Raw genomic sequence first — 25,220 nt, 5'->3', positions numbered from 1 at the left:
TCTGAAGTGCGCTGTGGACGCTGGGGCTCCCGGAGGGGCGCGGAGGTGGAAGTTTGCGCAGCCGAGCAACTGCGCGGAGGGAGGGATTTGGAGCATGGCGCAGCTGGCGGTGATCCCGGGGTCGGCCACGGCGTGGCCAGGTGAGCGTGAGTCGGGGGCGGCGGCTGGGGTGGGAGAGGCTGCTCCACCGTGGGGCCACCCACACCCTATCCCGGCTCAGGGGATGCAGGGCACCCACAACGGGAGAGGGCGGTTGGGTAAAGCGGGCCTGGTAGACCCTCAGCGCTCTGAGTCAGTCCAGCCAGCGTCACCCCTCTTTGCGGGTCCTTCCCTTCACGGAGGCGGCGCGGAGACCCACAGCGGCCGCGAACGCCGGGTAGCCGCGCGCTCGGTGGGGGCGCTGTGCTGGCCCCGCCCCTCCGCGCGCGCACTGGCTGCTCCCCGTGACGTCACGCTCGGCTATAAAATGCTCGGCGCGCGGCTCTCGCGGAGCTGGAGGAGCTCGAGGCTGAGGGCGCCCGGCGAGCGGGGAGCGACCGGGGACGCTGGGCCGGGGGCGCTTCAGCGATGTTTTACTCAGGGCTCCTCAGCGAGGGCGGCCGCAAGGAGACGGACATGCGGGAAGCGGCGTCGCTGCGACAGCAGCGCCGGATGAAACAGGCCGTGCAGTTCATTCATAAGGACTCCGCCGACCTGCTGCCCTTGGACGGCCTCAAGAAGCTGGGCTCGTCCAAGGACACGGTGAGCCCCCGCGGCCGCGCCCTCCTCGGGATGCCCGCGCGCGGTGGCCGGTCACCTTCGCGCCGTGCGGCTCCCGGGGCCGGCCCTTGGCCGCTTTCACTGAGTCACCGGCCAGGCCCCTGCTCCCGCCCCCTCCTGCCGCTGTCTCGCTATTGCTGTTTTGAATTCCTCTCCATCCAGCATCTCCCTGCTTCGCTTTCCCTGGGATTCCGTCGTAGCTTTACCAGCTCGCGCTGTCTTCCGCTCTGCCTCTTCCCTTCGTGCCTCTGTCCTCTCAAGTAGGAGACCCTGCCCTGCCGTCTGGCCCTCTGATTGCCTTTCCTTCCCGTTATTCTTACTCGTAGTACCGAATTTGATTGCATGATTGAGCCTCGCCTGGCCAGGCTGCTTGGCGGGTCCAGTGACCCAGACAGAGGTGACTCCTAATGGGTGTGGGAAGGAGAGGAAGAGGTGGGAAAGGCGGGGGGGTGTTTCTTGGCAGTCCCCATCCCAGATGATTTTGTTAAATCCATTTCCCCCTATGCAAAATCTACTTCTCCGTTTGATTTTGGGCTTATCTGCCTTAACCTTCCATGCTGAGGGGGGAGAGAGAGAAAGGGTCGAATGTGAAGGTTTCTTGAACCCCAGACATCTGTTCATCAATCTCATCTCTCCTCCTACTCTACCCCCACCCGCAAAGAGTGGCTAGAGAGAGGAAGCCAGGTTGCTCCATCTCACTGACCAGCTATCGTCTGGAGCTGGAGCTGGTGCAGGCTTTTTTCTGGCAGGGTCGTTCTTCGCCCTAAGAAGGAGAAACTTCAAGACTGGAGGTCTGGGTTCAAAGACCATGCTGTCCTCTACAGGAGGGGGATGGGTGGTTCAGGGTCACTAGTTTAAAGAATTGTATTTGACTGTCATCCTTCAGTCACTGTAGTGGTACTGGGTCAAATACATGTTTAGCTTTGTGGTTTTATCTGAAGTTTTCTTTTCTTTTTCTTTTTTTTAAAGATTTATTTATTTGAGAGAGAGAGAGAGAGCACGAGAGCAGGGGGGGAGGGACAGAGGGGGAGAGAGAGAGAGAATCCTCAAGCGAACTCCCTGCTGAGCATGGAGCCCAACACAGGCTCCATTCCAGGACCTTGAGATCATGACCTGATCTGAAATTAACAGGCAGCTTCTTAACCACCTAAGCCACCCAGGTGCCCCTATCTGGAGTCTTCTTGTAGTTTTCTTGAATTTCACAATCACTTTATTCATCTGGGCAATAACTTGTGAAGCATTAGTTAAATGTCTTTTAAATGAGGTAGGTGCTCTGTACAATTTTTTCAGCATTTTTTGAGATTTTGGAATATTTAATTTGGCAGGGAAGGAAAGGTGTAACCTGGTTCACTGAAATTGCCATTTCAAGCCCCAGATGACTATGAAGAACTTCTGAATCCACTTGCTTTTTAAAAAACATCTCTAATGACACACAGATACTAATATCAGATTTGCCCTCCTCCATTGTGATAAAAAATAATTTTAGTTATTTTTGAGCAGGGGATGGCTACCCAGTTATTTTGCTGTTTTGTTTTTTGTTTTGTTTTCCAAAGGTAGTCTTCCTGCAAAAGCCACAGGATAGTCAATCTAATTTATGCTCACTCAGAGTGGTGAGTGACTGAAGTACACTCCTAGAAAAGAGAACTCTCTTTCTTCCCTTCTTTCAATTTAAAGCAGTCTAGATTCATTTAGCAAACCAGGTCTAAGTTTTCTTACCTTCAGCCCAAAATAATCATAGTTCCTAGAAGCCTCAGGAATGAATAAAGAGGGAGTATTTAGGAAAAGAAGTAAATGTGGAATGTTTTTCTTCCCCATATGCTGGATTGGTTGTCCTGGGCTGTCAGAGTTCCCTGGCCCTGAGAAACTACCACTCCAGCCTTCTGCTTAGCACTCCTTATATTACTTCATCCTATGTAAGAAGAATTCCATCTGCTTTTCTGACTCCAGTCTGTGTCGGTTGAACCACACAGGAGCTTATAACATAAAACATAGCCAGTAGCCTGGAATGAGGAAGCATCCTTAAGAAGAAAGTTATTGCCATAGATATGATGCACAGCAGTTTACTGTGAGACCCTGAATTAGGGTTCACACTTTCTCTCCCTCCCCCCCCCACCTCCATCCACACCATTGCCATGGACTTGATATCCCTTTCTCACTGTTCTCACACCCTTAATGTGTGAAGGATTGCACAGAAGAGCTAGAACGGGTCACAGAAACCAAGGCAGATTGAGGTAGGGAAAGGAAAGTTGTGAGTACTGGGGTGAGGTGGCATGATTAAGCTCTCTTAGAACTGATGTTGCTGCATCAGTACAGTCTAAGAAATAACCTTTTAAGTACCCTTTTGCTTCAATCATGGATACATCTGGTGATATAGACCAGTGTTGACTCAACTTCCTCTCACCAAATTGAAATTCTGAGGATGCCAAAACTGAATAGGTCTGTAGTACGAACTAAATAGAAGAGGGAAAATGGAGTGGATGGCACCAGAGGGAGATAGGGGAAAGGACAAATTAGGTGTGTGTTGTTGCTGATGGTACAGAAATAGAGGACAAATTAGTTTTGAGTCTGGGGTTTGTGCCAGTGGAGGAGACTGTGGGTTGTTTTCTTTACACTAGTGACCTAAATTAGAATTATACTCCTGGGTTTGTGATTTATCTACTTTTACCATGCTGTTTCTGTAACATTCACTATTTGATACCAGTCTGCTAACTTTTTTTTTGGATTAGCAAAGAGCACCCATAGGCAATCAGATGTGGTCTTCTGTTTACCCCAGGGGGGGTGCATTTGTCCTATTTCTGTTTGTGTGTAGTTGGCTGCTACAAAGTCTAGTGAGGATAGTAATCTTATTTTATATTTTATATTAAATTTGTTTATCTTTTCATTTTGTGATGGCTTTTTTTCTGTATTAGATTAAGAACCAAAATTAGAGATATGAGTAATATTCTGTGTGATTTATTATTTTTTTAAAAGTTGATGAAGCTGGAGAAAAAAAATCTCCACTCTTGGAGTTTTGCCTCTTGTAATTTCTTTTGTCTTAGCTACCAGTTTCATAAATGTTCTTTTCATTGAGGTAAGGACTTTCGATTTTTAAAAACAGCCCCATCACTTTGGAAACATTGCCAAACTGCTTTCCTATAGAATTGAGTCAATTTATATCCCACCAGCAACGTGAGAGCCTCACTTCCTGGTATTATCTTTACCTCGTAAATACTGAACAGTATTATTGAAAAAGTTTTGCAGAAGTGAAAAGTGGTATTTTTGCTATAAAAAAAAAAAAAAACAACAACACAAAAAACAAAACAGTCCTGTCCCCAGAAAAACAAAAAACAAACCAGTCCTGTCATGGGGTAATAGATGCTGTCTTTCCTGTATGATAATATTACAGACCATCAGGCCATATCCTTAGTTGTCCAGCAATAGAGAGAGTGTTTTTCTTTCCTGTCTATGATTGATTCTGCTTATAGCCAAATGCTTCAGAAAAACTCACTAGAGGGGCGCCTGGGGGGCTCAGTCGTTGAGCGTCTGCCTTCGGCTCAGGTCGTGATCCCAGGGTCCTGGGATCGAGCCCCGCATTGGGCTCCCTGCTCCACGGGAAGCCTGCTTCTCCCTCTCCCACTCCTCCTGCTTGTGTTCCCTCTCTTGCTGTGTCTCTCTCTGTCAAATAAATAAATAAATCTTTAAAAAAAAAGAAAAGAAAAACTCACTAGCATTAGAAATGGAGGCCAGAGCAAGGATGATGGAGCATAGCAAAACAAACTGACCATGAAATGACTAGCTCTGTACTCTGAGTATCTGATCTACCTGATCAGAATGCCGTAAGACATCCATAATGCTACAGGTTTTGAATCAGAGAACTTTGGAGCTTTAGAAGAGGAGCATGAAATACCATTATAATACCAGGATCTGGTGCAAACTGAAGATTTCCAGAGCTGTGATTGTGTCCTAATTATAGGAAACATTATTTGAACACTTGCTGTGTTCAGGACACAGTGCTAGGTGCTCAAACCACAAAGAAGATAGCAAAGTTTCTTTCTACAAGAAGTTTATATAGATTAGGGGGAAGGACAGGTTAGATTAATTTATTCCACAAATATTTATTGAATGCTTATTACATGTCAGTCGGTACTCTAGGCATTAAAGATATGATAGTGAACCAAAATGGAGTTTCTGTCCTAATGGAACTTGTATTGTTGCAAGGGGAGAAGGCAGAAAATAAAAACAAGTAAATATATAATATATCGAGTAGCAATAAGTGCTACGGAGAAGATGAATGAGGGTAAGGGGAATAGAGAGTACAATGCCAGGGTAGGGTGGAGAGGAAACTTGTACTTTATAAAAGGTGGTCAGGGAGGGCCTCTCTGATAAGATTACATTTTAGGAGATACTGAAGGAAGTGAGAGAGCAAAATATCTTGGGAAAGAATGTTCTAGACAGAAGGAACAGAAAGTGCAGAGGCCTGAAGTGTCAGTGTACTTGATGTGATTGAAAAACTGTAAGAACGTCATCGTGGCCAGAGCAAAATGAGCAAGGTGGTGATAGGAGATAACATCAGAGGAGTAGTGGGAGGCCAGACAACTCAGGACCTTATAGGTCATTGTACAGATAGTTGGCCTTTAATCTGTTATGGGAAACCAGTAGAAGACTTTGTGCAGAGGGGTAACATGACATGACTTATTTTATAAAAAGATTACTCAGACTACTGTGTGGATTAGGCTGAAGAGGGGCAAGAGTAGAAGCAAGAAGACTGATTAGGAGCCTGTTATATGGTAACCCAGGTGAAGGATGAAGGTGGTTCAGAGCAGTGTGATAGCAGTGAAAGGGACAAAGAAAGATCAGGTCCTGGATATATTTTGAAGGTAGAGCTGACAAGTTTAGTTGATAGATTACATTAAGGATCTGAAAGAAAGAGTAGTCAGAAGTGGCCTTAAGGTTTTTGATCTAGCAATTGGAAGAATAAAGTTGCCATTTACTGAAATGGGTAAGACTACAGGAAGAGCAGATTAGGGATAAGGAATAAGAATCAGGAATTTGATTTTTGAATGAGTTAAGTTTGGAATATCTCTTAGTTAATCGAGTGTAGCTGTTGAGTAGACAGTTCCACAAGAAGATAAATACCACCACCAGGAAGTCTATGTTAGTTGCCAAGGTGTTACAGTCAATAAGCACTAGGGGAGTTCAGTGGAAGAAGTGATTGCTCTGGCCTGATGTGACAATGGTGATGGAGATCAACATTTGATTACAGTTTCATCTTTTTATGGTGAGTCAACGACTATGAGATGTTATGGAGAGGAGGCTCCTGCCAGAGTGTGCCCTGTAGAACCTCAGAGTAAGAATTTTACAGATTTATCTGGTCTAATTCCTGACTGTGTGTGAATCCTTCCTATCAAAAATGCAGTCCACCATGGGCACCTGAGAAACCACTGTCTCAGACCAACCCACAAAGCAGATAACAATCAGGAACAAGGCTCGTCTCTTTGAAATAACATGTCAGTGGGTCACACAGAAGGTCTAGGGCAATATGACAGCCTGCCTTAGATAGATCCTCATGTGTTTTTGAGCAGCTGTAAACCCAGAGACAACTTGTCTATGTTTCCATGGGGTAGAATGGGTCACATGTTGTATATTCAACTAGTACACAGAGAAGAGAAGGCACAGATAATGGTGCTCTTTTAGATTTCCAAGACCTGATAGACCTATATATTAGACTTGAAATGAGAGTCAATCAGGAGTCCATGTTTATCTACAAACTTTAAATAAGGACTAAAATGGAATAGGATGATTTCATGCCCTTTTAGGAAAAAAAGGTGAATGGTAATCAGCTTCAATTTTAGGCTGAGCATGAGAATTTTAAATACATACATACACAGACATATACTTAGCAACATTTGAGTGCTTACTGTATACCTGACACAGTGTTAAATGCTCCATATGGACATCTCATTTAATCCTCACAGATGCCCTACAAAGTTCTTACTAACTTGAACTCAACTCTGTCTGACTCTAAAGCATATATTTTATTTTTTATTTTTATCTTATTTTAATTTAATTTAATTTATTGGTAGGTGGCAGGTTGAACAAGCAAAGGGAATTTATATATGGCTTGTCTTGGGCATCACTAAGATAAGTAGATCCCTGCACCTGCCCACCAAATTTTTAAAAGTTTATTGGGAGGACTTGACCAGGTTCACTTACGCATACCATGCAGGTGTTCTCAACACCATAGCACTGTCTCAAGGCTGTGTTCTTGGAGCAGCCTCTAGGAGTGGGAAAGAATAGAATTCACATTCCAAGGACAGGGGTGGGGGTAAGAGTCTTGGATGGTACAGTCCCAACTCATGGATCAACTAGTGGTCATGTCTTTTCCATGACCTTCCTCAACATCTTATAATAACAAAATAATCCTAATTCCTTTCTCCTACCCCTTGAGTCCTTGCTGTTATTAATTTCATTTCACCTATACATAAGAATATATTAGCATATACTGTATAAAAGCATTATATAAAAGCATATGTAATCAAATATATTATTGCTGTATTAATAATAATTTTGAAAAAACTGATTAAGAATAAGAAGAAGAGAAAAAAAGAATAAGAAGGAAAGGTTTTATTTTAGTTTCACTTATTGATTTTACAGAGGTCTTCCTGTTATAGAGATCCAGGTTTCTGACTTATATCCTTTTCCTTCTTTCTAAAAAAACTTCTCTAATATTTCTTGCAAGGCACATCACTAGCAACAAATTTCCTCAATTTTTGTTTTCTGAGACAGTCTTTATTTCTTCACTTTTGAAGGGTAATTTGGCAGGTACAGATTTTGAGGTTGGTGGGGTTTTTCTCTCAACAGTTTATTTTTATTTTTATTTATTTAATTTTAATTTTTTATTTGAATATAGTTGACACTATTGTTACATTGGTATCAGGTGTACAACATAGTGATTTAACTTCTCTATAGGTTTTGCTATGCTCACCACAAGTGTAGCTACCATTTGTCACCATACAGTGCTATTACAGTATCATTTTTTGCCTTTTCTTCCCATGATATATTCATTCCATAACTGGAAGCCTGTATCTTCTACTTCCCTTCACCCATTTTGCTCACCCCTCCCACCCCCTTCCCTCTGGCAACCATCAGTTTGTTCTGTGTATTTATAGGTCTAATTCTGTAAAACATATATTTTAAACACTACTCTAAGCAAGGGTTGGCAAACTTTTTTTGTAAAGGACCAGAGAGTAACTATTTTCAGCTCTTCAGTCCAAACCGTCTCTATTTCAACTACTCAACTCTGCTATCATAGTGCAAAAGCAGCCACAGACAGTAAATGAGTGGGGTTGGTTGTGTTTCAATAAACCTTTATTTGTAAAAATAGGCATCAGGCTGGATTTGGCTTGTGGACTGTATTTGCTAACCCCTATTTCTAAGTGGTTCTGGCTGTGGTTCTATTGCTAGCTAGAAACCTTGGGTTTCTCTTCTGGGAGTAAATGCTACAAAGAAGGTAGACTTATGTCGTTTCCCCAATTTCCCAGTCTGGTCTATTCTGTGGACCACAAAATTCCATTAGTTTGATTCTGTCTGGGTTCAGTGCAGATAGGTAAAGGGATTGAGAAAGTGGCCTTAGAAGTTCTTGCTCAAATCATGATTTTGTGGCATTCTCACAGTACAGTCTACTTCCTCTCACCTCACTTCCCACGCTACAGCCTGATTAGAAGAGTTATTTAAGCATATTGGGTGCCAGATTGAGGAACCTCAGCTATTTCTACCCAGAATACAGCACTGCCCACAGAGCCCATTTCCTTCAGAAACTCCTGATGATAATGAAGGCAGCACATTTGAATTTGCTGCTAAGGTTTAGATGCCTAAACCCTGGTTAGGGTTTAGCAGTGACATTTCAGGAACAGTAGAGAACCAGGGACTGCTTAGGTTAGTAGTTACCTTGTTGAGGTAAAGCATAAAGCAAGATCCATGTCAGGAGGATGACTTGAGAATTATGTCCCGAAGATTACCAGAGTGCCTGTTGCACCTTTCTAGCTAATTACTAATGTGTATTTTGAAGGACATCAGGAAAATAGAAGACAGTTCTTGGAAAGCCAGTATTTCAATAAACATAAAGATAAACCACTTAAGTAAATTTACAAAGCAATAGTCAAGGAGTGGGAAAGTAAGTAGTACAGATTATATAATATGTAAGTATTGAAGGGATTCTGAAAGAAAGAACTAGATGATGTTAATCAAGAAAGGCTTTTTGAAGAAGTAAAGAGTAGAGATTTGTTCGATCAGTACTATATCAAGAGCTAAGGATATAGCTGTGATCAAAGACAATTAAGGTCCCTGCCCTTGTGGAATTAACAATCTAGTGGGGGAGTGAAATAGTAAACAAGTAAATAAGGAAAATAATTTATAATTACTATGAAAGAAATAGTGGGATATGTTAATAACTAAAGTGGTGGGGTACCCACTTTAAATAGTAGGGAGGATGTCTTTAATGAAGTGACATTTGAGCTGAGACTTGAAAGATGAGAGCAAGCTAACTATTTGAAGTGTTAGTGGGAGAACATTTCAGACAGAGGGAATAGCAAGTGCAAAGGCATTGGAATGGGAAAGTTTTTGAGCAAGGAGGTGTGGATGAATAAAGGGAATGTGGCATGTATATGGTATATAGATAGAGGTTGGAGAAATGGACAGGGATCAGATGATGCAGAACCATATAGACCATGGTAAGAAGTTTGAATTTTGTTCAAAGAACAACAGGAAGCCATTGAAGAGCTTTGAGTAAGGGAATGTATTATCTAACTTATATTTTTTAAAAACTCACCCTGGTTGCTATGTAGAGAGAATGAATTGGAAGAAGGGTGAAAAGAGGCAGAAAACAAGTTAGGAGTTTTTTGTAGTTCAGATAAGAAATGATGAGCCAAGAAATATACATATATGGAGGCAACCTAGGTGTCCATCTATGGATGAATGGACAAAGAAAAAAATATATATATATGTTCAGCCATACACATATATATTCAGCCATAAAAAATTAAATCTTGCCATTTGTGACAACATGGATGACCATGAGGGTATTATGCTAAGTGAAATAAGTCAGAGAAGGACAAATATGATCTCATTTATATGTGGAATCTAAAAAACAAAACAAAAACAAAACAACCAAGCACATAGATACAGAGAACAGATTGGTGGTTGCTGGAGGGCATGGGGGTGAAATGGATGAAGGTGGTCAAATTGTACAAACTTCTAGTTATAAAAAATAAGTCATGGGGATATCATGCATAGCATAATGACTGTAGTTAATTATAGTGTACTGCATATTTGAAAGTTGATAAGAGGGTAGATCTTAAAAGTCCTCATTAAAAGAAAAAAAATTTGTAACTATGTATGGTTATGGATGTTAACTAGACTTATTGTGAACATTTTGCAGTGTATATAAATATGAAATCATTATGTCATATACCTGTAACTAATATAATGTATATAATTTAATGGTACCTCAATCTTTAAAAATTTTTTAAATAATTTTACCTCAAAATTTTTAATTTTTTTTTAAAAATTGCATTATTTAAAATAAAACTTAGAGGAAAAGTTACATTGCATTTTTTTTAAAGATTTTATTTATTTATTTGAGAGCGAGCACGAGCAGGGGGTGGGGAGAGGGAGAAGCAGGCTCCCCCACCAGCAGGGAGGCCGATGCCGTGGGACTCGAAATCAGGACACTGGGTTCCTGACCTGAGCCAAAGACAGACGCTTAACCAACTGAGCCACCCAGGTGTCCCTACATTGTATTTTTAAGGTCTAACAAACTTGAAACTTTTCTGTAAGTATACAAGAATAAAAGTGATGGTGGCTTTGATCAGACTGGAGGTAAAGATGAGGAGAAGTAGATCAATTCTAGATATGTTTTAGAGGAAACAACAGCAGTACTTTGGGAGGGAGGGTTAGGGAAAGAAAAGAATCAAGAATGGATAGGTGTTGGGACGCCTGGATGGCTCAGTTAGTTAAACGTCTGCCTTCAGCTCTGGTCATGAACCCAGGGTCCTGGGATCGAGTACCGCATTGGGCTTCCTGCTCAGGAGGGAGGCTGCTCCCTTTGCCTGCCGCTCCCCCTGCTTGTGTTTGCGCTCTCTCTGACAAATAAATCTTATTAAAAAAAAAAAAAAAAGAATGGATGGGTGTATGGTGGTGCCATTTTACAAGTTGGTGGAAGGGGAATGATCCAGAATGTTAAAAAGTGAACAGGGCTTTGGAGCTTAAACTTATTTTATTACTGATGAAGAAAGCGAGGCTTGAGAAAAGTAATGCCTAGCCAGAGTAGCAATTTGCCCAAGGTAGTATGTGACAACTGGTCATTTTGCTGAAATTAGATAGACTTCAGGCTCCCTGCTCAGCAGGGAACCTGCTTCTCCCTCTGCCTCTCCCCTTGCTTGTGTGCACACTCTCTCTGTCAAATAAATAAATAAAATCTTAAAAAAAAAAAGAAAATAGAAAGACCTCATGGAGGAATAAAGATAAGATTGGGAAGGAAGATGAGCGGTAGTTAGTGGAAGATCTTAAATGTTAAATTGAAGATTTTGTGTTCGATATAGCTGGCCAGAGAACCACTGTAGGGTAAGGAGACCATGAAAGTAATCTTTTAGGAGATTGCTTGAATTTAGCAATAACGGTAGAAATGGAGAGAGAAATATAAGGTGTTAAAGAGGCAGAGTTTCATTCACCAAGATAGGGAATAAGGGAGAAAGTGCAGGTTTTGTGGGAAAGATCAGTGGGACAAGTTAAGTATGAAAGTACCTGTGGAATGTCTAAGTAGAAAGTTCAAAGTGGCAGTTGGATCTATGTGTCTGAAACTCAAAAGTGAGGTCTGGGCATGAGATAGGGTCATCATCATAAAGATAGTAATTTATGCAATGAAAGTGGATAAGCTTGCTTTGAAAGGATATGTACAATGAGAAAAGGACCAAAGACCGAGTGATGATTTGAGAAATGAGCAGAGGCAAAGGAACCAGTAAAAGAGGTGGCCATTAGACAGAAAGGTGGTTTTAGAAGCCAGTGGAGGAGAGTGTCAAGAAAAATGGAATGTTGAGTTTTACTGTAGCATTGTTTCTAATCACAGACATGTGGAAACAATCTAAATGTCCATTAGTAGTTAAATTGAGGTACATTTGTACCACAAATTCAAATGTCTGTAGAGGATGTGCTGTTTTAAAATGCAGAAAGTAGTGGGTTAAATGGGTGATAGGTATTAAGGAGGGTACCTGTTGTGATGAACATGGGGTGTTACATGTAAGTGATGAATCACTAAATTCTACACCTGAAACCAATTTTACCATATATGTTCGGTAACTAGAATTTAAATAAAAACTTGAAAATAAAATGCAGAAAGTAGGGCAGATGTAAGAAAATAGGTACCAAGAAAGAGGTAAGAAATAGGGTGAACTGGCATTATACCTGCCTAAGTTACATTGTATGTACACACACACACACACACACATTTTGGTCTTTGCATGAGTTGGCCGACACTGTTGGATAGCTAAATCATCACCCATTCTCAGCCGTTTTCTACCTGCCTGACTCCTCTATAGAAATTAGAAAAGCTGGATTCTCACCCAAACCCCTTTTTAGTTAAGACTGGCCATGAGAATTCTGACCAAGAAAGATATAGGAAAAATACTGAGGCAATTTCTGGGAAAGCTTTTGCTTTCCTGATAAAAGGGATAGATGGCACATAGTCCCTTCCTCCTTCCTCCTACATGTAGATGTAATACCTGGAGCTGGGGCACCCATCATATGACCATGAGGGGATATCCAAGAGTACAGAGACAGTAGCCCTGAAATTGTTAAACTGCTGAATTATTGCCAGCATCTGCCTACCTCCGACTTCTTGTTGTATGAGAAAAAAATACACCTCCATTTAAGCCATTGTAAGTTGGTTTTTCTTGTGGCTGAACACTTTCCTAATGGGTATATTTTTTCATTTAATATTTTTATAAAAAATACATGTATATTGTTCTCAAGGCCTGCTACACTTCCTATATCCTAGACTTTTCCTTCAGGGCCATTCTCAGAATGTCCTTTGTCTCTCCTCTATTGGATCCTTTATTCTTGAACCCTATGATTTTTTCTTTGTTCATTGGTTTCCCTCATTTCGGTGGAGCATATCCTTCAGTAGCTTCTTGGGGATGACTCAAGCTTCCTGAGTCTTGATTTATAGTTTGGCTAGGTTAAGGAATTATGCACTGTCAGATTTTTTAAAAAAGTATTATTCCATTGTCTTTTAGCTTCCATTATTACCATTGAATTGTCCTATGCCATTCTGGTTCCTAATCCTTTGTATTTGGATCATCTTTTTCTCCTTGGAAGCTTTTGGAATCTCTGTCACTCATAATATTCCAGAAATTCATAGTGATGTGAAATCTTGTTGTGGATCTTTTTTTCTTTCATTATATGAGGATCTGTGTGGGTTTTTTCAATCCTTAAACCCATATCCTTCAGCTCTGGCTTCGTGTGGCACTCTGTCCTCGTCCTTAGCTGTTCTAGAAATCTGACAGTACATAATTTCTAAGCTTAGACAAACTATTAACCAACCAGAGTCTTTTGAGTTACTATTTCAAAAAGAATAAACTTTTGGCATACTTCCCAGTTGTCTGGGTCAAGTGAGAGTTTTATGCAGGCTTTATACTAATCTATTTCCCACCCTCTAACCATAGAAGTTCTAATACCTCTAACTCCTCAGCCTTTTCAGAGTTTTAGTTTGAATAGGAAAATTGCTTTTACAGCTAGACCACAAAATATGTAATAGCTCAAACATGATAGTTTATTTTTTCTTAAGTAACAGTACTAGTAGAAAGGTCAGCAAGACAGCCCTCTTCCATGTGGTCACTCAGGGACCCAGGATTACAGTGGCTCTTCTGTCTTCAACACGTGACCTCCGAGAAGGTTACCCCAAGGGTCATCTCCATTCTAACCAGTTAGAAGAGGAAAAGAATGGAGGAGTGTGCACAGGACATTTTTATGGGTCAGGTCTAAAAGTGGTATATGTCACTTCTCACATTCCATTTGCTAGAACTCAGTCCTCTGGCCATGCCTAACTGCAAAGAAGGCTGGGAAACATAATCTGGGTATTTATACAGTAAGAATAGGAGAACATGGATTTTGGTTAACAACTGGCAGTCTCTGCCACTCTAGCATTGTGTGAAGTGGAATGGTGTGAAGCACTTAGCTTTTTTTACTCTTAGGTCAGTTACCACTTTTCTGTTTGCTTCTCAGATTCCAAAATTTTGTCTCTCTTTTTTGCTATTGTTTCCTTTATTGTTCTTTTTGCTTTTGTATGTTTAGGCCTTATTCCTTGATTATGATTTTAGTGAAATTTTGGTTGGGAGCAGAGGTAAATGTGCAGTTACACTGTCATTTAAAACATGTAGGCATAATAAAATGACCACAGAAAAATATTCCTGAGGTTCATATGGGTTTACCAGCTGTGAATTTTCAACTCCTGAACTATACTATCAATACTTTTAGTTGTAAAAATGGACAAAGAGAATTATAGGTACTGACATAGAAAAATGTCTTTCGTATATAAATAAAAATAGAAAATTTTAGAACAGTGTTACAGTATATGATTGTGTTTTTGTATATGTTTGTACTAAAAGTTTTGGAAGGATATACTTCTAAATTTAAGGGTGGTTATTTGAAGGGAGTGGGACTGAGAAAAGGTTGAGAGATTGGGAGGCTTTCCGTTTTGATATTATATACTTCAGTGATACTTGAATTTTTTCACTGAGCATGTGTTTGAAACTTTTGTTTACTGAAGAAAAGAACAAATACAGGAATTGTCAGCAGGGTCAAATGCCCTAGAGAAGTCAAGGAAAATGAAGGCTGAAAAATATCTACCAGATTTGGAAAGTAGATTTTATTGATGTGGGATCAGAAGTAATCTCAGTGAAGGATATCAGGAAATTTTTGGCTTCTTTAAAAATAGACCATTTAAGACAAGGGTGTAATTAGAGGAGGATATAGAGCTGAGGAGGCAGGGTCTGAGGTTGTGTGTTTTTTCCCCAATATATGAGAACTTTGAGTATGTTTTATAACCTGAGGAGGAGGGGTTCACTAGGGAAGGAGGAAAATTCAGAAGAGCGATGACTTCAAGGAAAATAATTTTGGATTTTTCCTCATTTGCCTCATCTGTCCAGTGATGATTAGACTCCTTTGAAAGATTAGGAGTACTGAGGTAAAGCCATGTTCAGCAAGACTGATGTAGAAGGAAAGCCCCAAATTTTCAGTGAGGAGGGCTTTCATTTATTAGCCTTTGAAGTCCTTTCTAATCTTCAGTTCTACAAAATCAGCTTACAGTTGTACAAATTCAGTTGATTCTGCGGAGCATGGACTTGACAGAAGGAGACACCCTGCTTTAATATGACTTGAGCTAGGAATCCAGGCTTATTAGTGAGAGAGATAAGAATGAAGAATTTGTTTCTTTTGAGGAGCAAATCATTCTCCAAGGAAATCTGACAGAGTTAGCACTTCCTCTAGCTCCTTATCAAGTTAAGAAGCTCTCAGTTTCTTTTAAGTGCCTCTCTCTCTCTCTCCTTTTCCCAAGGATACTAATTTAGAATCTGCCTTGCCAAGAATCAGTGTATTTTGGGAATCCATTTCTTCACCTCACCAGGGTTACAGTGAGTCATGGCTCTGACTCCATTCTTCCTCAGAAATTGTAAGGTGGTAGATATCATTATCTTACCCCGTTCTGCCCCGTTTCCTGGGAAAATTCTAGGCTCTGAGCTTCTAAGAGTGATTTTCTTCCCCCTAAAATTGAGAGGCATCTGGTATGTGTTACATAGAAATTTGGAGTCTTCCCTTTGAGAGATTTTAAATATTATTGTAAACTGAGAATAAGATGCTTGTGTATAGAAATTCCTTAGGTCAAATGAGTCCTTATCATGAGGTAACATTTCTAGAGGCCACTTTGGGTAAAAAGAGCAGAGCATGGATATGGCTGCCCTGTGAACTCTCTAAGTTCTGTCCAAGAGCAGACTTGAATTCACATTCCTCATTCTGCCTCCCAACATTAGGTATCCTGACATAGATATAAGGTCTAAGTAAGTCTCCTGTTTCTTGGTAAGTCTCTGCCCCTTTTACTCTCCCACTTTTTGGCCCGTGGGAGAGAGGGAGAATGGCTAACAAGAATATGGCAAGAGTTGCCTTATGCTTCTTGAGGTCCAGAGGATGTTAGTAAGGATTATTCCTGTGGGTTCTGCCAGGTTCCAAAGATTGTCTCCTGAGAGGATTGCTCAGCAGGTGTGAACTCCTCTCTCCCCACCCCAGCCACCCCATGGGCTACTCAGCCCACAGGAGAGTCAGGCCACCCAGGTATGTGCAGACTAGGTCCAAAAGCTGAGACGGTAAGCGAGTAAAACTTGAAATAGAAGTAGGCAGAGCTTCTGACAGCCAGTACTGGGTAGGTTTCTTTGGCCTGTGAGAACAAGCTGCCTCTTCTACAAGTTACCTGGGAAGATACATTTATTCCACATAGACTAGGGCCACTTTTCTCCTGAAATGCCTGTGTCAGGGGAGGAAAGGCCGCAGGCCTAGGGAATCTGAATCCTAGGGTCGCTCGGTTCTCGTGAGCCGTGGAGTGATCGCTGGCCCTGGCCACATTCCCGCTGTCCCACCTTGATCTTTCACTCATCCAAGGTGGCCTATTACAAATCGATTTATGTAGTACCTGCTCTGATAATACCAATGAAGTCTGGGCTTGAAGGAAAAATAAATAAGAAGCAAAGGTGGAGCTCAGTTATGTGAGGCTTCTTTATTATTTCTGTGGTACCTCGGGGACAATGGGAAAAGGGGGAAACGACCTGTCACTAAGGATCTTCTGCTTTCTATTCCTCAAGCAACCTCATAACATTCTGCAGAGGCGCCTCATGGAAACCAATCTGTCTAAACTTCGAAGTAGTCGTGTCCCTTGGGCCTCCAAGACCAACAAACTGAATCAGGCTAAGTCTGAGGGACTAAAGAAGTCTGACGATGATGACATGATTTTGGTTTCTTGCCAGGTAATGTTCTGAGAATAGTTTTTCCAGGGTTTTCTGGAGAGTAGGATGTGGGCCCATTGTGATTCCCATAGTGGGGCCCTCTCCTACAAAGTGTATAGAGCATGGGTCTTATCATAGAATTCATAAGTGAGTTTTACAGGAAGTGTATGTAATATTTTTATGCATGTGCATCTTTATGGGAGAAAGGACAAAAGCTTTCATCAGATTTGCAAAAGGGTGTGTGATACACACACACACACACACACACGAGCGTGTGCACATTTAAGAGCTACTTAGTATATAGAATTAAATACTGAAAATCCTTAGGGATCCTTTGTCAGCTCTAGATTCAGCAGGAAAAAAGGCTCCTAAAAGGAGACTCTGCAGTGGTTAAAGATGAGACATTACCAACCCATAATTGTGAGATGCTCTCCAGCCCTGCCTTTCAGGTCGCATCTGCTGCTTGCTCCCTTCCCTTTTGCTTCTCAGGCTCCTGCTGAACAGTATGTTTCCTTTCCACAGTGTGCTGGAAAGGATGTGAAAGCCTTGGTTGACACAGGCTGTCAATATAATCTCATCTCTTCAGCCTGTGTGGATAGACTGGGGTAAGTAGCCACTTGTGCTGGGTGGGAGTCAGGTGCTTATGCACTCTTTGCCTGAATCTATTTTGGGGTTAGAGATGGTGAGGGTCTCTACCAAGGTTCCAAGAGAAGTATGCAGAGTTCAAATATCAGCTGAATTCTCAGGCACCTAGGAGAAATCAGCAAGCCAGGAAAGCATCAGGTTTTCCATTAACTCCCACCAATTAAGTTCTGAGCGAAGACCTTTGGGCTCTGGAATGAGAGAGTGTGAGATCCTTGGCTCATAGTTAGCCATGCCCTGATCCTGATATATGCCCTGCAAAGACAACAAATTAGAAGGAGCAGTCCTGTTGGTATATCCCAGATGAATAAAAGCAGGGATGTGGTTGGTCTCAGCTTACTCAGGGTCCTTCTGGAGGCCACACTGCCCATCCCAAGAAGCATCAATCAGAACTTAGAATAGGACTGCTATTGGGGCGCCTGGGTGGCTCAGTTGTTAAGTATCTGCCTTTGGCTCAGGTCATGATCCCAGGGTCCTGGGATCGAGCCCTGCATCAGGCTCCCTGCTCCGTGGGAAGACTGCTTCTCCCTCTCCCACCTCCCCTGCTTGTGTTCCCTCTCTCACTGTATCTCTATCTGTCAAATAAATAAATAAAATCTTAAAAAAAAAAAAAAAAGAATAGAACTGCTATTGCTGCTGGGCCTAAACCATTATAGGTTTGATTGACCAATAGTTTCTTAGTGCCTTTCCTCTTTATAAAGAACATGTAAAATCAAATCTTACTGCTGCCCCTGCTGGGGATTGAGTGTGAGGCAGATGCCTCAGATATTGAATGTCTTTGGTTCTTTAACAGCTAGAATTGAGTTCTTCCTCTTTTAGTCAGAGAAAGCCATTTTGTATCTCTCTTCCTTTTCGGTCAATTGGTACTTTCATGTCTTCTTCCTTCTCTTCCCTCCTAAGTACTAGATGAGCCCTAAGGTCTAGCCCAGAATTGGAAGGATCAACCCCATCTCCTTTTCCACTTTTCTAAGAACAACAAATCATTCCCTAGCTTAATCTCTGTATTGAAACAATCACTATGGCAGATATAATGGTTCATTTTAAGCTGCTTTCAAGATGTTCATACTCTGAGGTAGGACTTGAACAAGGCTTGATTTGTATAATTGGTGACCTCTGCTACCTGATCTGTTCCTTCTTGTTTCTACCCTGTCCTCACCCCTCACCACCACTGTGACTCTTTGAGGCTGGCTCTACGGGTTTTGTACATTGCTATTTAGGCTTGTGGGAGGAGTCCAGGACACAAGTGCTCTTGTGGGAAGAATCCTGAGCTTTTTTATGTGGTGAAGAGATGAGATAAAGTACAACATGATGGTTCCAGAAAGACTAATAATGTCCTGGTGCATAATTAGGCAGCAGTCTGCCGTGGTTCCAGAGGAATTAATAACCATCTGTAAAACTGCAATTATTTTTCTTTTGGATGAGCTGTAACACTAAAAGAGAGGAAATGGAGTAAAGCAGAAATATTGGCACAGAAAGTCCATAATTAAGTTTTTATCCACCAACCCATGATAGCTTGGGTGCTGGCTGTTCCAATCTGCTTATATAACTGTGTGAAACCTGGGTGCTATTCCTTTTCTTCCTCCCGTGCAGAGACAAGTTAAATTAATAAAGACTTTCCCCATGATATTCCTTGCTGATATCAATATCAATATCAATATCAATATCAATGCACTTATCAAGTAAGTACCAGCCTCCACTAATATAGCTGAAGACTAACTGATGAGGATAAACTGAAATAGAAAAGGCAAAGAGAAAATTAGACACTGAACAAAAAGCATCTTCTAAAATTAGGACAAACTCCTGCCCTTTTTGACATCTTTTACCCACAGAGGGGTAAAAAGACGTGTTAACTAAATTGCCTTGCATAGAGATGGGGATGTTAGGATGCAGGATAGGATTTTCTGAGTGTATCAACTTTCATTTTTCACCAGTACAGATAGTGACATGGCTTTTTGAGAATAGGAGCTGAATCTTTTCGTTTTTTTATATCCCCTGGCATATGTAGGACAAAGTTCTGAAACAAGTATAGGCTGGCTAGCACATTTTTTGGCAAATTAATCCCAGGAAATCCCTAGAAAAGACCAATGGGTGTCATAAGGTAGACATTATCAGATTCCATCAGAAACCTCTGCCAAGAGGATTCTGATATCTCCCTCTCTGGTGCAGACTCAAGGAGCATGTCAGATCTCACAAGCATGAAGGAGAGAAGCTTTCTCTACCCCGGCATCTGAAAGTAGTGGGTCATATTGAACACCTGGTGATCACACTGGGCTCCCTCCGCCTGGACTGTCCAGCAGCTGTGGTTGGTGAGTAGAATTGAGAACTGGACCTATGGACCCCTATTGTAAACCCCCTCTCTACTTCCACCAAACCCTCATAAGATCTCATGCCTGTATATATTGACTTCAAAATCCCAGGTTTCCATTTTTCTGTACTATAGACTTGTCCCAATTTTTACTCTCCAAAGTACCAGATTCAAGACATGTTGAGCACTAAGAAAAAGGAGTGTGTAATTCAGGATAAAAAAAATGTAAGGGGTAAGAAACATTTTTGTGTGCCAGTGAAAGTGGCTCCTGAGAGCTTTCCCTGAGCTAGTTGGAGGTAGAGGGCAAGATCCCCTTACTCCTTCACCATAAATCGCTTGATAACTTTCCCCCACTCTTATATTTCCCTTTTGTACTCTACTCTAGACTACTCAAGGTTCCTGGGTTTTATCTAAAGGCCTTTGTCCTTTCGAGTTTAAAAGACCTACCTAGGTTTGAATCTTGGCTCTATTACCTTTGAACTATAATGATCTGGGAAAATTACTTAATATAATAGATGCTCAACAGATGTTTATTGGATGAATGGATGGATGGATGGATGGATGGAAGATTAGATGGAACCCAATGGTGATAAGGCTGACTTCTAAACTAACATAGCAATAGTTGGAACTTAATTTTTTTTTTTTTTAGAGGACAATGAGAAAAACTTGTCCCTTGGTCTCCAGACTCTCCGATCCCTTAAGGTAGGATTGATTCTACTTTCCCTTTGATTCTTACTCTCTGAGGCAGGGGTCCTCTTACATGTCCCATTGACAGTGGGATCACTGACAGTGACCAGTGATTCTCCTTTGTTTTTAGTGCATCATAAATTTGGATAAGCACCGGCTGATCATGGGGAAGACAGACAAGGAAGAAATCCCTTTTGTGGAGACAGTTTCCTTGAATGAAGACAAGTAAGTGCCCAAATGGGTCAGGTCAAGTAAAATCCATTTGTCATTAAGTGGAGGGGTTCTCACACAGGATATTGGGTTCTGTCCTGCCTTTATCCTTCAGTCTTACCACAAGTATACCCATCCCCAACCTCTAGAGTTCACCATCCTAAAAAACTCTCTAGCCCACATTCCAGAATAAGTAGTGATGATACTGCACAGAGTGGTGGGGAAAATAAGTAGCTTTTAAACTAAAATTGTACTTGCCTTCAACCTAACTTCTTTGGATTTGGTATCATTTCTTCTATTTCTTTCTCATTTCAGCACTTCAGAAGCATAACTACAGATTGCAGCATGTCTGCACATATGCACACATACCAGGTTGACAGATTGAGAAAACTGGGTTTGAACAAATGCAGTAGCAACTTGCTGTGGACCAAGTCCTTCCCTCTAATAGAAGCTCCAGGGGCTCCTTCCCACCCAGTCCTCTTAGTCCATGATTAGAGATCTTATCTGGTTATAGCCATTGTTTTTTACTCCTCTGATCACTTAATTTATAGACCTTTTGACACTGCCAGGTCTCACTTGTGGCCTACTTCTCTGCTTTCAGGAATTTGCTTTTATTAGTCCAGTATAGGGGCTGCCAGGTTCTGTTTCTCCATAGATACACTTGCTTCTTTTCCTATAGCTAAAATATATGATAAACAGGAACCTGACCTTTACCTCCTTTCAGTTGTTCCAAAGAGGTGCAAGATACCTATGTCTCAGAATTAGAATTTCTTCTAATTCATTCATTGATTTCTCAAAAATAACTTTATCTGAAAGAGCCCAGAGAGATCATCTAGTCCAACTTTTTCATTTATAGGTCCAGAGAGGCAAATTAATTGTCTAAGCTGTTAATACTAAGTCAGTGGCAGAGGAACCTAGAACTCAGACTTGACAAGCCAAGGCTATGTTCATTCTCCCATGCTGCCTCTTTTGTCTTCAGGCCTTGAGAGGAGGATGAAGAGGTAAGGGCTTTAAAAAGGCAAGGTAGGGGAAAAATCTGCTTTGGGGTTGGATGCCAGGAGGATCTGGGTAGCCCTTTCTCCTGTGTGCTAAGTCCACTAAAAGTCTCTGCCCCAAATTGTCACATTTAGGACCTTATTTTGGTGCCTAAAAGCTGAGGGTACAAAAATGAGTGAGGTGACCTCTCACCTTGAAATTCTTGGAGAGGAGGAGAGGGAAGGAACCACAGACAGAAGAACATTAATCACTTTCTGAGATGGAATTGAAGGCTTTGGTAAATAATCTGGGGATCATTATTAGACATTGATACCCTCAAGATCTAGTCAGTATTTCTGGCCAGACTGTTACTTGTCTGCCACAGACTCAAGTAGCTGGGGTCAGAAATAGGGAAAGGAGATGAAAAAAATCCAAGCACACCCAGAATAGAAGGAAGTACTAGGTAGAATCAGTTGGTGGGAAGTCCTACCTATGGAAACCTTTCTGGGGTGGAGGTCAGGAATGAAATTTCCAGACAGGGAACTGAAGGTTGGGAAACTCTTCAGCCTTGTTCTGCTTCAAGGAAAGAGGCAGGGCAAGAGCTGACAATGTTAAGGGCAACTTTTTCTGGCTGCCCAATGTCTGCTGACCCTTCTCAAAATGTTGGAGATCACAGGGGTGTCTCAAAGCTTTTTTGTTGGGTTGTCAGTTTAGGCACACAGATACCTGTAATGAAATCTCCCTTTCAATTTGGTCATAGAAGTACATGGAGAAGTCAGAAAAATAATCAGCTGTGAATATCTTTTTAAGAGATTCCCAAGTCTGCCCTTGGTTCATAGCAGTAGTTTCCAGAGCATTTAATGGATCCCACTTTGAATTTTGCCAGGTCCCAGCAACAATCTCGTCAAGTGTTCAGCGACTTCCTCTATCAAATAACTCTTTGGAACTCTGAATGTTTTTAGACTTACAGAAGTTCCCTAAAGACTAGGAACTTAGTGACCCTCATTTGAACAGCTAGGCAGCTGGGTCTGGGTCACCCCCAGACCTCCTTATCGGCCTTCAGCACCCCCTCCAAATTCACCCCATTTTTGCCTGGGCAGGGCGGGGGGGTGGTCTGTGCCTTTCCGTTGAGGCCTCTCCACTCTCCTCCTCTGCCTATCATGGCACCACTTTGGCCTGCTCCTTATCCTAAGACTGAGTTGAAATACTTCACCCCTTCCTCCCCAGGTTGAAAATTCCACTCCAAGCCTTGACTCTTGGCCACAGGTGAGGCATGTTGGAAGTTCCTTGGCCTGGCTTATCCTTATTTGGATTCCCTGTGGACTGGGTGAGGCCAGGAATTCTTAGGTGTTGGAAAGATGTGACTAATTCTGGCCCTTTGAGTTCATGATTCTGTGGCATCAGAGGGATGATCAGATGGCCTTTAGTGATCTTTCTGGGTTCTGAGAATCAGTCACTGACTTGCCAGTTTTAGAATAGAAATAGTTGGGGTGATCTGAGCTTAGGGTATCATAATCTCAGTGCAGTCAGATCATTTGAATTCCCTAGCCAAATAATTGTACTTTAAACCTCAGGCTTGATAGAGGTACCTAAAAATGTCTAAAGACAACTATGGGAAGTCTTGAGCTTCATTAATCTTTAAATGCTGCCAAGTTGATTATTCTGATAGCCCATATCTCCTTGATATTCATGAGGGAGTACCTGATTTACTTTTCATGGGCTGGCAAGATGAAAAGGTAAGGTTAGTTCTTCCCAGAATCCTAGAAAATTCTCTCTGGCACCTCTGATTCAGGATGTGGGAAGAAAGTGTCTACCCACACTGTGTTCTGGAGGCAGGCAGTAGCAGGAAGTAACCCTATAGAACTAGTACTCCTCTCATTCCTTATTAGATGTCCATCTCAAATACAGGAAGTTTGAAAAATACTGTTTTTGTCATTTGGTATATCTATGCCTGAGTTATATGAGGAAAAATGTTTTCTGACTTTTCTATTTCCTTGCCCTGCACAGACCCCACCTGGTAAGATTTTCTATTCCTTAGCTCAAAGTGTCTGTAGAATGGATCACTTATTGTATCAGCTGCCCTGACTTTTGTGTAATAAAAATACCTTTCCAGGCTGGAAACATGGAGGAGATGGAACTGGATTCTTTCCTCCTGTTGCCAGGCCTCTACATTGGCACTTTTACCTGCTCAGTGTTTCTGGCTGTGTCGGGTTTATTTGTGAGATTGATGTAACAATAAAGTGAAATCTTCCTCTCTGTGTGCTTGTCTGACAAAGTCTCTGTGTCAGGGCCCCTGGAAGGTGAGGGAACCCAGGCACAGCCTAATTACATCAGTGTTTCTCTCATAGGGTCCTCTGAACACAAGGCTTTGAGGTCCTCATTTCTTCCATTGCTACTAGTCCTTCAGCAATCTCTTACTGGCTGTATGTTCTTGGGCATATTAGTGAACCTCTCTGAGCTTGGTTTTGTAGTCTATAAAACAGATGTGATGATAGTACTTGCTACATAGTATCAAATGTAAAGTGGTTGGCATATGGTAGTCCCTTAAAGATTTAACAGTATATGAGAACAATCTTTTATGGTGGATCAGTAGTGTGTAAGAGAATATTTTTCTAGAAAGAGACATATTTATTTAGTTCAAACAAATGGCACAAGCTTCGGAAGGGGGAGTATTATTGAATGAGCCCTAATATATAGTTAAGACCATTGTCTAAATGATGTTTCAAATAAATGCATTTTACAGATGATAGAAACTTACCTTTTAAGTATTAATATTTTAATATTGAAACAGTAAGATTGAAGAGTCAACAGGCAACATTCTTTAGCTATGACAATGGTTAGTTATCACAGTCTAGAATTACAGTTCCACTGCTACTTAGATGATCCTACCATTCTACCTCAAAAGATTTTCTGTCTTAGTTTTGTCCATTTATTCTAAATATAAAAATTCAGGGGCGCCTGGGTGGCTCAGTTAGTTAAGCATCTGACTTCAGCTCAGGTCATGATCTCAGCGTCCAGGGATCCAGCCCGGCATCGAGCTCCATGCTCAGTGAGGAGTCTGCTTCTCCCTCTGCCCCTCCCCCCACTTGTGCACACATGCGATCTCTTTCTCTCTCTGTCTCTCAAACTCTCTTTAAAAATATTTAAAATTTAAAAAATAAATTTTTTTTCATTTTAGATTTTATTTATTTATTTGACGGAGAGAGAGGGAACACAAGCAGGAGGAGTGGGAGAGGGAGAAGCAGGCTTCCTGCCGAGCAGGGAGCCTGATACAGGGCTTGATCCCAGGACCCTGGAATCATGACCTGAGCCGAAGGCAGATGCTTAACAACTGAGCCACCCAGGCACCCCTAAAATAAAATATTTAAAATTTAAAAAAAATATTAAAATTTAAAAAGACTTACCCAACCTGACTCTTAAACAATGAGTGACTGAATCAAGATTCATGATCATCTTCATAGAATGAAATAAAGAAAATTTAGTTTATTAAAAAATAATCCTGACTTTCATTTTTTAAAAATCTATTGCTCTTGTGCAGTGAGAGGAGAGCTTGGATTGAGGAGAGCTTGGATTAACAAAAGTTTATGTGAAGATGATGTTGGTGTTTTAGTTAAGGGGTATAA

The 25,220-nt window shown here is 41.4% G+C and overlaps 1 protein-coding gene across 3 annotated transcripts; it reads left to right on the top strand.

Annotated features, from left to right (window-relative positions):
- On the top strand, positions 1 to 23,849 carry NRIP3 (nuclear receptor interacting protein 3). Of its 3 annotated transcripts, XM_027581568.1 has the most exons (8): positions 1 to 140; positions 581 to 741; positions 16,638 to 16,799; positions 17,301 to 17,383; positions 19,587 to 19,726; positions 20,375 to 20,427; positions 20,543 to 20,637; positions 20,938 to 23,849. In XM_027581568.1, the coding sequence occupies exons 1-8, from the start codon at positions 95 to 97 to the stop codon at positions 20,951 to 20,953; spliced, it is 756 nt and encodes a 251-aa protein (XP_027437369.1). In that variant the 5' UTR covers positions 1 to 94; the 3' UTR covers positions 20,954 to 23,849. The 3 variants fall into 3 exon arrangements, with proteins under 3 accessions (XP_027437369.1, XP_027437372.1, XP_027437371.1); XM_027581571.1 differs by lacking the exon at positions 16,638 to 16,799; XM_027581570.1 differs by lacking the exon at positions 1 to 140 and having other exon boundaries at positions 508 to 741.
- Positions 23,850 to 25,220: the final 1,371 nt, after the last annotated feature.

This window comes from Zalophus californianus, chromosome 11, assembly GCF_009762305.2.
Source record: "Zalophus californianus isolate mZalCal1 chromosome 11, mZalCal1.pri.v2, whole genome shotgun sequence".
Classification (NCBI taxonomy): Eukaryota; Metazoa; Chordata; class Mammalia; order Carnivora; family Otariidae; genus Zalophus; species Zalophus californianus.
This window is presented reverse-complemented; position numbering and strand designations above follow the sequence as displayed.

Excerpts from the sequence above, each read along its gene's own strand:
- NRIP3 (XM_027581568.1), top strand. The coding sequence starts at position 95 with ATGGCGCAGCTGGCGGTGATCCCGGGGTCGGCCACGGCGTGGCCAG. Across the intron at positions 141-580 it reads GTCGGCCACGGCGTGGCCAG|GGCTCCTCAGCGAGGGCGGC; the intron begins GTGAGCGTGAGT and ends TGTTTTACTCAG. Across the intron at positions 19,727-20,374 it reads CTGTCCAGCAGCTGTGGTTG|AGGACAATGAGAAAAACTTG; the intron begins GTGAGTAGAATT and ends TTTTTTTTTTAG.